At 40.3% G+C, this 12,269-nt stretch overlaps 1 protein-coding gene across 8 annotated transcripts in view; it reads right to left on the reverse strand.

Moving 5' to 3' along the window:
• The window catches only part of RNASEH2B (ribonuclease H2 subunit B), a 79,298-nt gene that overhangs the window by 42,531 nt on the left and 24,498 nt on the right, over positions 1-12,269 (reverse strand). For 7 of the 8 annotated variants that reach the window (XM_067016816.1, XM_067016814.1, XM_067016813.1 and 4 more), the window contains 4 exons: positions 11,524-11,595; positions 9,151-9,258; positions 6,597-6,673; positions 2,762-2,876 (listed from right to left, as the gene is read on the reverse strand). In XM_067016816.1, the coding sequence (XP_066872917.1) occupies positions 2,762-2,876; positions 6,597-6,673; positions 9,151-9,258; positions 11,524-11,595 (372 nt within the window). The remainder of the gene's footprint in view (positions 1-2,761; positions 2,877-6,596; positions 6,674-9,150; positions 9,259-11,523; positions 11,596-12,269) is intronic. The other variant, XM_067016817.1, reaches the window with a different exon arrangement.

The raw sequence follows: 12,269 nt of genomic DNA on the forward strand, positions 1-12,269 counted from the left end.
TCCTAAAGAAATTCTTTCCCTGAAAGAGATATGGAGCAAAAATAACAAAACATTAACACTGGTTGATTATTGCAGTTGGAGACAAATATTTGTAGCTTTTTCCTGAATTTTTCTGTACCTTTAAATTTTTTGATTAAAAAAACTGCTTCCCTTGCCCATGTACTTTCATTTTCAAAGAAGCTATATCATCAACCTTTATACCTGCCAGGTTTCTAAAAACCCTAGGCCTCAATTTTTTCTTTCTTTCTTTTTAAATGACAGTAAGGCAAAACAAAGTAATTTAGGTTAAATTTCGCAGGTAAAAGATGTATGCAATTCTCTAGAAGTCTTGGCAGTTCCTTCATAATTTAATTCTTCCCCTAATGAACTACATTCTGTGAATCTTAAAATAATGGAAGGTTCAAAAACAAAACAAAACAAAAAAAATTTTTTTCTGGCTGTGCTGCACAGCTTCCAGGATCTTAGTTCCCTGACCAGGGATTGAACCTGCACCCTCGGCAGTGAAAGCACGGAATCCTAACCACTCGACCGGCAGGGAATTCCCCCCAAATTTTTTAAAAACAAGAAATAATAAGATCTCTAATGCCTCAAGCTTCAAAAAGGCCTCTTCATCAAAACAGAAGCAATTCCACATCGCTTGCTTCACCCCTTGACGCAGAACACAAATATGTGAAGTATTTTTCTTCATGTCATTTCTGTATACAAGGACAGCATACTAAGACAGACATCATTTTCCACAAAGATCCAAAAAGAAACACACAGTAGCTTGAAGTTTACAATTGGTTATTTAGAGCTGGTCAAACAAGACAAGTATAGGGCATTTGCTTTCTATTACAGCACAACTTCCAAAAGTTAGGCGATGTTGAGAAGTGAAAGAGATTAGGACAGGGGTTCCGATAATGATTCAACAGATGGTCAGGGGGTCAGTGAGCAAGGAGGAAGGAATGGAAGTGAGGGAAGCTCCTGCTTTGGAACACAGGCTGTACACTAACAATTGACAATGCCTTAATACTATTTCTGAATTTGGGCTGCTGGGTTTTGGTTTCAGGTAACTGTTCTTATACAGCTATTGGAAGATTTTTAGATAATGAGTTAATCGTGTTGTCAGCTTCTATTAACTTGGCAAAATGAAAACGACTTTTAATTATTCCTCACTGCTTTAGCTTTCAGAAACGGCTATGAGCTACTTCATTTGTTACCCACAAAAAGATTACTGTCTCCTGCCAAGATCAGCACCAGGGAGTGTCATTAATAGGGCTGCTTTGATAAAAACCTGGGCACCACATACCCCTCAGGCTCAAAACAGAGCTCTGTGTCTGGCCAAGTGTGAATTTAGTAGACCCTTCGAATGTGAAATTCAATGAATGAGGTTTTCCCTTTTTCCACCGCAAGCTTACACTTCTTGGAGTCACCACCTTCTTGGGCCTAGAAGAACTACCATAGTTGGCCAAACCATCTAGAACCCCAAATAACCGTTAACTTATCAGCCTGCTGTTTCGGTTCTCATACTGTGCTTCCGTATTAACTCTAAAGCTACTTGGATGATTTTTGGAGACACTGATGCTAAGTCTGAACGCTATTCCAAACCTGTCAAAACACATTCACACACTGCCTCACTTCCTCCTCTCAAAATTCAAATGAATGCCTACAACTCATCTCTCTGGCACCCCAGCCTGCTCCTCCCACCCATGCCCCCTGTCTCCAGGGGGCCATCTCTACCCATCCTGTGGGTCAAGGCACAAACCCGGAAGACATCCTTGATTCCTCCTTCTCTTGCCCACCAGCCAGTCAACACACGAGGCTGCTACTTCCTTCTGGTTCCACCTCCTAAGCTCAGGTGAACATCACCTCCCACCTGGACCACAGCAGCAGCCTCTGGGGACCAGACCTCAGCTTCTCCACACAATAGCACTGCCCTACTTAAAACTTTGCTGACGCTCCACTACCATTAGGTCAAGTCCAGACACATATAAGGCCCTTCACCACCTGAACCCTTGCCCAGCACTCTCCCCTGTTCTTTCCTTACTAACCTAAACGCATCACTGAACTTCTTGGATCTTGCTAAGCATGACAAACTTTTCCATACATCCACGCTGCTACCCTGACTTAGCCTCCACTTAGAGGTTATTTCCCACAGGAAAGCAACACAATACCCCCCTGCCCGCACTTCCCACCCTGCCCAGGCCAGGTTATAAATCTGTCCTGAGCATCCCCACAAAACCCAGAGTTCACTTCCCTTATTCCCTACTGACATTGCCCTGCTCGTCATCTGTCTCCATCAGAGTAGAAGCGAAGTGAGGCAAAGGATAATATTTTATTTATAACTATCCCTAGAGCCTGGCTATAGCGCTCAACATATGCTTCTTAGCAGGTGCTCAATAAATGTTTCTTGAATCAGTAAAGGCATAGATTTTATTCAATTTTACAAATGAGAAACCCGAGGCAGAAAGCAGTTGAGGCACTTACCTAAAGTCACAGCCTAGTTGAAAGAAGAGCTGAGACTAAAGCCTGAGCCTCGTGAATCCTGGCCCTGCAGGAGACAGGCCACCATATTTCACTGGTTCAAATTTCACAGACTGAACAAGCCAGTGCAATAGAGGATGAATATTGACAAGTGGAAGCAAATCTGAACGACAGCTTCCCCTATGACCCACACAGAATAAGCATCACACTCCACAGGCCTTCAATCCACTGCATTCTCAGACAGATGCCCAGCTTTTCTGGCAGCCATAAGCCTCATTTCAAAGGCAGTATGCCATACCTTTCTCCTCTGTCACATGTCGAAGTAACTTCTCAAGTTCAGGAAGTTTCAGCAACAAGATGCAATTCGGAAACATGTCATCCATCACAACTTGATCCAGGGGCTGAAACTTACCCTGAAAAAAAGACTTTAGTCAGTCAGGATGCAAGTACACCAGTCAACAAACTCCTACATTAAAAAAAAGAGACAAAGATATATAACCTCACAGCTGGACCTTTAAACTAAGTTCAAAGTCACTTGTTCCACCTAAGGATTCCCTTAACGGGACAGGCTCCAGAACTGACTCTCAGCTCCCTTTAGGAAGCTCCTGAAGGCACCTGGGTTCCACCAAGCGGCAAGAAATGTTTTAATTTAAATGTTCTCTTTCTCCTTCAGGTAGTAAGAATAATTCACAGGTTTCCCAAGTTACTGTCTTTAGATTCCTACCTTAATCTATATTCTTCCATGATTACCCAATGTGTTAAATATTTAACTACTTTAAAACAATAATTTACTAATATGTAATGGACTAACCACACAGTCTTGACATAATCATTTCATAATACACTAATGTTTCATTCTTGTTTTCTTTACCATATATACATAAAAAGGTTTTGCAATAAGAAATTTGTTTGAATATAAAGTTAATAACAGTTGGGAGAGCTAGACAGAAGAATTATTTTTACTGACGTTAAAATAAATCATGTTTAACAAAGAATGGGTCAACATGTCGAAAGTACATACTGATATTTTTTTAATTAAATAGGAAAAGATCACATCTAAAATGTAGGGGAGGAAATATCTGAATGCCCCACGGGCTATTTTAAGGGGCACTTTAAGAATCTGAGGAGAGCGAGATGGTTTACAGTGAAAGCCAACCTCCACCATGAGCTTCATTCAGCCTCCCGGAACCAGCCACAGCACCGCCAGAGCCTCCCAGAGGGCCAGCGTGAGGACTAATTCACCAGAGTCGGGGTCTTAATGGGAAATAGGCAAACAGTTCCCCCAAACAGGGGGAGGGCCTTTAAAGGTGCATCAACACAGGTATTGATACTAAGGCTGGTTGGTGGCTTCCCCCCGCTAATGTATCCTAGAAACACCAGGAATGGGAGCCACCTGAAGTTTCCATCTTCTTCCCTGAATACTTCTGGGGCCTTCCTGGTAGGGACTAGAAGGACCATTTCTGCTCCTCAGAGATACACGGCTCACCAGCCTCACTGCTCGCCGTGCCCTAATTATAGCGGCTACCACAGTGGCTTCCAGATAAGGGGAAACATGATTACATTAAGGAATAAAACTTCACTAATCCACAATAAAGAACAAAGAATGTAGGAGAGGAGGAGAATAAGAGACGACAAGGTGCATGAGGAGAAAGCACAACTTAAAGTTTTAAGTCAGTTTTATTACTCTCAGTATTTATCACAAATTAAATCAATATAAATATAAAATATGAGTTTTGGAAAATGGATCTAAGTACTCAGTGAGAACCCATAAGCACTTAAACTATTTGCAGACATGAGAGTGCAAAAATAAGATTCCACTAAGTGTTTAAATGACACTCTTCCTTAAAGTTGTCATTTTGAAGGTTTTCAAGCTGTGGTTGGTGGATCCCTGGGAGATCCAGTACCCCTGCAGGGGGTCCACAAGCTCCAAACTATTTTCAAGCTAAGGCTACGATGCTATTTGCATTTTCACTGTGTCAACATGGGCACTGATGATTTCAGTGCAGCCCTGGCTCCTCAGCACCAGTCAGGGTGGTGCCAGCAAACCGCCCAGCAGCCGCTGCATTCTTCACTGCCATGGACAAGCAGGTAAAAAAAAATCCCAGCTGCACTTAAGGATTTCCCTGATCAAGGAGCGAAAGCAATTTCTTTTATTTAAATCTTGACCTTCGAGTGCAAGTAGGTTAAATGCTCTTTGTGATGAAAGTCAAGTGTGGCTGAAGTACTTCGGCTACCGATCCTCTCAAGGAAAAGCACTGTGTGACTGTCTGAGTTGCGAGCAGAACTAGCTGCCTTTTTCTCAGTTTTTTTACCTGAAGGAACCACTATGAACTATGGTTATTCAGACTTGAGTACTGACAGAGCATAAATGAAGTGAACCTGTCACTTCAAGGGAAAGATTGACAGTACTTGTAGCCAACGACAAAATTTGAACTTTAAAGCAAAAATTAGAATTGTAGAGAATTTGTCTGCCACTATGACAAGCTTCTCAACACTGAGAGTTTTCTAAACAGATCACTGGTAATATTAAATTAACAAAGGTGTGTGTGTGTGTGTGTGTGTGTGTGTGTGTGTGTGTGTGTGTGTGTAATGAGTTGTGTAGACATTTGGAAGACCTGCATAATTCAGTGAGACAGTATTTTCCAAATGACCAATGCATGATATTGCAAAGTAACATGCGTGAAAGATCCAATAGATTTTAATGTAAGAGAGTGTTAAAAACCAGACAGCAGGCCCAAAATGGAGTCGTTTGTGCTAAGCCCAGAGACTTAATTAGTTTCAGTTCACCCAGAAGTGGAATCTTAAACCAGTCAATCAGTAATCTGCTAATCAGCACTAGCTAGGTCATTTGCCTGATAGACGCCAGGCATGCCCTAAAGAAACGTGACCTTGCCATAACCAGTCCCCCTGTAGTCTAGTTTAACTTTCTTGTTCTTATTCCCTTCTGGCTGTAAAAGTTTTTCATTTTGTACAGTTCCTTGAAGCTTCTTTCTGTCTGCTAGAATAGATGCTGCCCAATTCGTGAATCATTCAAGAAAGCCAATAAGATCTTTAAAATTTACTCATTCGAATTTTGTTTTTTAACAAGAACATGGAAAGTTCATCGACAGGGTTTCAGATTCTACACTGCAACTAACTTTTAAGAAACCACCACTTGTTGGTTTTGGGAGTAGTATCAAAGCTGAGCATCCACAACTATCTAAAAGGCTAATATACAATTCCTTCCTTTTCTGACGTCATATGTGAAAGGCTGCATATTCTTTACACACTTCCACTCAAACAGTGTATGGAAACAGACTGAATGCAGAACAAGATGTGAAAATCCAGTTGTCTTCTCTCAAGCCAGACATCAAAGAGATTTGCAAAAATGTAAAACAGTACCATACTCCTGACTTTTACTGTTTTTTTTCATTAGAAACATGTCATATGTTAATATATAATGGGCTTATTATTTTTATTTTAAAAATAAATTAATAAAATTATTTTAAATTTTTCAGTTTTAATTTCTAATGTAGTAATATTGATAGATAAAACACACAGGAACAAAAAGTTCTTTGGGATCCTTAATAATTGTCAACTGTAAAGGTATCCTGGGACCTCTGGCTGGAACTATTACTATTAATAAACTCTGTCCTTATATCACAAAGGTAAATTTTACTCCATCTGGGGTTCCTCAACTACAGCTTCCCCATTAAGGGGCTTTTGCTGGACACACCCCCAGAGTACCTATTTCAGTGTCTCACAAAGAAGAAAATGAAAGATGATAAATGTTCTTTACTCTCTTAAAGCCTGAGGTCTTAACATTTGTACTATATTTCAAAACCAATGAGTACGTAATGAGAATTTCATTGTTAGGCTTTGTCAGACAAGTAAGGCAGATAACACAAAGGCTTAGGCAGCTCTCAGGACTCATTGGTGAGCTAGTCCAAGGTCACGATGCTGGGTCTCAGGTCTGCCGATCAGCGCTCTGAGCTGTACCAGTACACGTGACACAGGTGTTCTATATCAACCAAGTTAAATCTGAACTGTGGGGAGTCTACATTGGGACCATTATAAGGAGAGAGAGGAGATCATGTTAAAAAAACAATCTATTCTGTTTCCCCACTGTTAATATCCCGAACTGGGAAACTCACCTCTCTATCAGCCTTTATAAGGTAGTGGAGAAGCAGAAACAGAGGGTCCATGGGTGTGGCAAAGTGAAGAAGACCTCCTACGGATTAAAAAGAGAATTCAACAACATGGAAAGTCAACTTAGTTATTTCACCTTAATCCGAACGTGGGAACCATTCCTTGAAAAATATATGTGAAATTCCAAATTCAGAAGCTCCTCCTACACAGGCCCAAGATTATGTGATTCTCTCAAAAGGCAGAACATGGTCCACGAGATTTCGCTCCAAACAGCTTCAAATCCCTGGTGTGAGAGGACAGCCAAGACACTGAGCTTGATCTTTAACTTTCCATCTCTTCTTTAGAAATCAGTTTTAATAGAGGCCCTCCTCTTCCCGCCTCCCACCCCCTGCCAAAAACACAGCAGGGTTCGGGGGAACACAGGCAGAATGTGAATCAGGCAAACGTTAGGAAACCTGTATAAGTCTATCTACAAAGCTGCCGTAAAATGTAATTTCCTGTGCTTTTGAGGACAAAGCCAGGGGAAAGCAATTTTATTCCCTCTGTACGTGGCTTCCCCTACGGGCTCTGGGCTCACAGCTCTGAACTGTCAATGACTCAAAGCTCAGAGGTCGTCACCCACTCCAGAACCTAACCCATCCGTCCTCCCAAAGAAAAATGCAAGAGGGCAGGGGTCTAACAAGACTGAACATAAGAAACTGGAATCTCTGCAGTAAGAGGAGTGATGCTCTCCAGGCTGAAAGGAAAAAAGGCAAATCAAACCAGCTAGGCTGCCTGCCCCCCATTTTTCTCTACCGCACTCCCCTCCAAGCATCCCAGAGTCCTTCTTCCACGGAAGTGAACCAGAAGAGGTATTTCATCAAAAAGAACAATAAACAATTCATTTATCTCCATACTTATTAATTTGGTTTCAGGAAACATGTACTGACTTTTATTCTCTAACAGAGCAACCTACCTATACAGCCAAGAAATTCTAACCGTAAATTATATACATGAATCCATTTCATAGTATGTTAAAAAAAATTAAGTACGTAATTTTACATGATGACATTAGTTAATTTTTTTTTTTAAAGTAGAAGAGGGTCTTCCCTGGTGGCGCAGTGGTTGAGAGTCCGCCTGCCGATGCAGGGGACGCGGGTTCGTGCCCCGGTCTGGGAGGATCCCACGTGCCGCAGAGCGGCTGGGCCCGTGAGCCATGGCCGCTGAGCCTGCGCGTCCAGAGCCTGTGCTCTGCAACGGGAGAGGTCGCAACGGTGAGAGGCCCGTGTACCGCAAAAAAAAAAAAAAAAAAGTAGAGGAGAAGTTTATGAAAACAACCTATCAGAAGCTCTATAAGCTCAGTTTATATGAGGCATCCATTATATTCAGAAATTAGAAACAGGTTTCTTGTTCTGAAAACAATATCCTGGTAGCCATTCTTAAAAACAGCTCTTTCTTTAAGGTTACATTTAAAAAGAAGACAATGATGAAAAAAGCAGGTACCTTTGCTGTGAACCAAAAACTATATATATAAAAAAAAGGTCTATTAAAAAAAAAAAAGCAGGTACCAAGTCAGACAGTCCAGGAGAGCTAATCAATCACTGCCTCTGAATATTTTCCAGTTTCATCTGGATATTACTGTGTCTATCCAGCCAAACTCAAAGGCAAATAGTATATTACATTAGAATTGGGAACACTCATATATTACCAAATGAAAAATCAGAAAAGAGAACAATAAAAAGGAATGTATACTTGGCACCTACCAGGCTAAATACACAGTCAACCATTGCATTTCGGCAACTGAAAACCACTTCAAATCTTCTCATGCACACAGATATATGAAATTCAACACCAGCAATAAACGCTTCTTCTGGATGCCTTACAAGAAAGGCAACGTGGCCTTTCTACCTGAGCACTAAGGGGTGACTTAGACGGTCACCCGAAAGCAGAGGGCTGAGAAAGCGATGGAAAGCGCTCTCTGCAAACAATGGGAGACAGAGGGAGCTGAGCTACCCCATGGCGCAGCCTCCCACTCTCACCCAGAACTGCCAGGGCTCCGTGTGGTACCCTTTTTCCTTCCCAGTCAGCACTGAGCCCCAAATCAAAGGGACACTCTTAAAAGAAACAGAAATTGTGTGTTGGGTGTGTGTACTGGGGGCAGGTGGGGTGGCCATAGTAATCCATATGAGAAAGCATTCTCTTCTCTTCTCGAAGCTACATCGGCATCCATTTGCAAGGAAATAAGATGTTAAAAACTTGAAGATCCTCAAAAATGGCTAAGAGAAGAGCAAAGAGTTTCCAGTGAACACAATGTGCCCTCCATAGTACAGAAGTCATCTGACTCAGGGTGTGTCAGTGTTTTAGGAGAAAAATCAGAATTGTTAGTTAAAAATTTCCTACCACCTAAGACACACAGTTATTGATCTAAACTTGTTTAAATCTTTCCTTTCTCTTTGATTAAACCCTGCTCTGACGCCAGCAAAGAAAAAACCATGGACCAGACTCCAATCTATCACAGATAGATGTGGAGGATGGCAAAGTCAGGGTATGTGTTAATGTAAATATACACTAGTCACTTACCTGATTGAACTGATTCATTTATAAACCAAGAATGGTTTTTTTCCTTGAAAACTTTTATTTCAAACAGCTGCGGTAGACACATATTGAACAAGTAACTGGTTCCTTCCCCTGTTAAAACAAATCTGTTTTTTATTTGTAAGTTTTCACACACACACACACACAAATCAAAAGACTATCTAATAGTTCTGAGGAATGTTCCTAATATGAACATAAACATACATAGATATAGTCTATACAAAGTGACTCCAAGGAAAGCTTGTAGCTATTACATACAGATGCTTATTTTCCAACTGTATAATCCTCACTGAACTTAGACCAATAAACACAAAAGTACAAATCATTTATCTTAACTGCTGCAGAGCCTCTCATTGAGTCCTCCATTAGATCAGGAAGGAAAACCCATTTTTAAACTACCCAAACCTAATGGCTCAGCCAGATGAACTGAGCTGGCCTGTGGGCCCTGTCTCCAGGGCGGTGTACAGCCTCCCATACAGAGGGCCGGAGACAGGGCCTGCACACCCCTGAGGCGAGCTCCACATGAGAAAGGCCAGGCCCCTACAACAGCAACGTGCTCTACGCCATGAGCAGTGAGGAAAGCCACACTCAATTGGATGAAAACTTCCCTTTCTTAAAAGACCAGAAAAAGAAAGGAAGTTAGAAGGGGGTGAGGGCTGTGCGCATCTGCATGAATCTGAATGAATCCCCCCGATGCACGAATTTTTTTTCTAAGCATAGCAAAATCCAGGGCCCTGAGTTTGAGTCTATCTCAACTACATGCTGGGCGTGAGCCCTTGGGGAAGCTATATAATCCTTTCTGTACCTCTCTTTCCATATCTGTAAAATGGGAACAATACTGAACCTACCTCAGTATTTTTTTTAATAAGGATTGAAAAGATAGAATACGAACACATAAAGCTCCTAACACAGCACGTTAGTAAGGGCTCAGCAAAAGTTAGCCTTTATTTCTCTGTAGTCAGTATAGCAAAACGTTGTCCACGGACATTTAGATGAAATGAATTTTACAAGAAGCCTGACTTTTCCTGTACCTTCCTTTTGTTAAATGCTTTACTGCTAACTAAAACTTCTCTTGAAAAAGCATTTCTCACCTCATCTTAGTCTTACATATACCTAGGAGTTCCAAATAATATAACTGACCAATTACATTCAATTTCATTTTGAGGAAAAGAAAACTGGAGGAAGCCGGAATTTTTGCCTCTCTTGTTTCTATTTATGTGTCTTTCCAACAACAATAACAACACAGCACTGCCCACTGGATTTCTCTTGCTTTCACTATTCAGTATGACAGTCACCAAGAGGATGCTCTAATTTGCTAAATGTCAGGTATCTACTCAAAGCCTTATAAAATTAATAATAACCTTGTAAACCTTATAAAATAAACTAATGGAGAAAAATTTCACACAGAGATAAATAGTATCACCAATATTACTATATACTTACAGTGTATTTTAATATAAAAATATAAAACAAAAAAATTATAAGACAACAAAAAATTATAAGACAAAGCAAAATATACTGAATATAAGGATAAAATTATTCCTGATAAAACATGTATCTCCTCAAAATACAATGCTTTTATGCAAAAAAATCACCCCTTGACAGGAAAAAATACATATACTACTTTTTGGTCTGAACAAAATAAGGAAAGTACAGCTAAAAATGAAACTATTCAAAATCTTGGCATGTCCAGTAAAAGTCTTCCTTTTTTTAAAAAAAAAAAAAACCTCTGGTTATTTATTTTCCTTTATAACATAAAATGAGTATAAATGGAGGCTAAGATTGGATAACTACTTTAGGAAAAGTTGTCTTAAAAAAACCAAGGAAGGGCTTCCTTGGTGGCGCAGTGGTTGAGAGTCCGCCTGCCGATGCAGGGGACACGGGTTCGTTCCCCAGTCCCGGAAGATCCCACATGCCGCGGAGCGGCTGGGCCCGTGAGCCATGGCCACTGAGCCTGCGCGTCCGGAGCCTGTGCTCCGCAACGGGAGAGGCCACAACAGTGAGAGGCCCGCATACTGCAAAAAAAAAAAAAAAAAAAGGCCAAGGAAAATTAATCTGTTTTCACAGGGAAATGAAACACGCTACATTTTTTTTGTTTCGCCATCATTTCTGATGAATACAGTTCTATAGATTAAAATTAAGAAGAAATAGAAAAACGTTTAAGTCAAGTGAATTATCTTTAAAGACTGGTTATGTCATTAGCTTGCTTTTGTCACCATGTAATGCTATCCTACCTTTAAAAGCTATTCAGGAAGAACAAACATAAAGACAAATAAATATACACACTTTTCAGCTACAACGTTTTAAAAATGTTCAAGTGACCATTATCAGAGGGGAGGGGAGGGGAGGAGCGCTTACCTGAACGTGGGTTAACCAGTTTTACAAACATAAGCCCACTTTTCATCTTCTTTGAAGCCTCTTTTAAATACTCTGAAAAGACATGGTGAGTTTGTAAAATTAAAAGACATCTGTTTTGTTGCTCACTTTACTTACTTTTTCTTTCTTCTGTTTTTACGATTTTTTTCTTCCTAAAAATTTTAGCTCTCTTCTATTGCTTATAAATTGTGTCATCTTATGCAAATTATCAACTTCTCTGTAAAGTGCACTGGAATTTAAGGTAGTTTTAATTTACTTCTTTGAGAAGCGATGAGCGGGACTCAGATGGCTTGGGTTAAACCTTGCCTCAACTACTTGATAGCTTTGTCACCTCAGGCAAGGTTCCTCATGTCCTGTCTCAGCTGTCACACTTGTTAAATGATGATGATAATACGTACACTTGCCTTTCAAAGGATTAAACTAGCTAATTTGTTTAAAGTTCTTATATTCAGACAAACAGAAATAATAATAAATAAGTGATAGCTCTTATTACTATTATTATTTTTATTGTTACTATTATTATTAAACAGAACCTTTAAAAAATCAATATGTACTGGACAGTCATGTTTTTTGCCCCTCATTATGATTATCTACTCATGTCCTCTGCCCAGTTTTCTAGCGGGCATTCATCTTTTTTTCACTACCGTATTAGGAGTCTTTATACACTAAGGATATCAAATCTTTTAATGATATTTTTTTTTTTTGGGGGGGGTGTACCATGTGGCTTG

Source organism: Kogia breviceps, chromosome 16 (assembly GCF_026419965.1).
Source record: "Kogia breviceps isolate mKogBre1 chromosome 16, mKogBre1 haplotype 1, whole genome shotgun sequence".
Classification (NCBI taxonomy): domain Eukaryota; kingdom Metazoa; phylum Chordata; class Mammalia; order Artiodactyla; family Physeteridae; genus Kogia; species Kogia breviceps.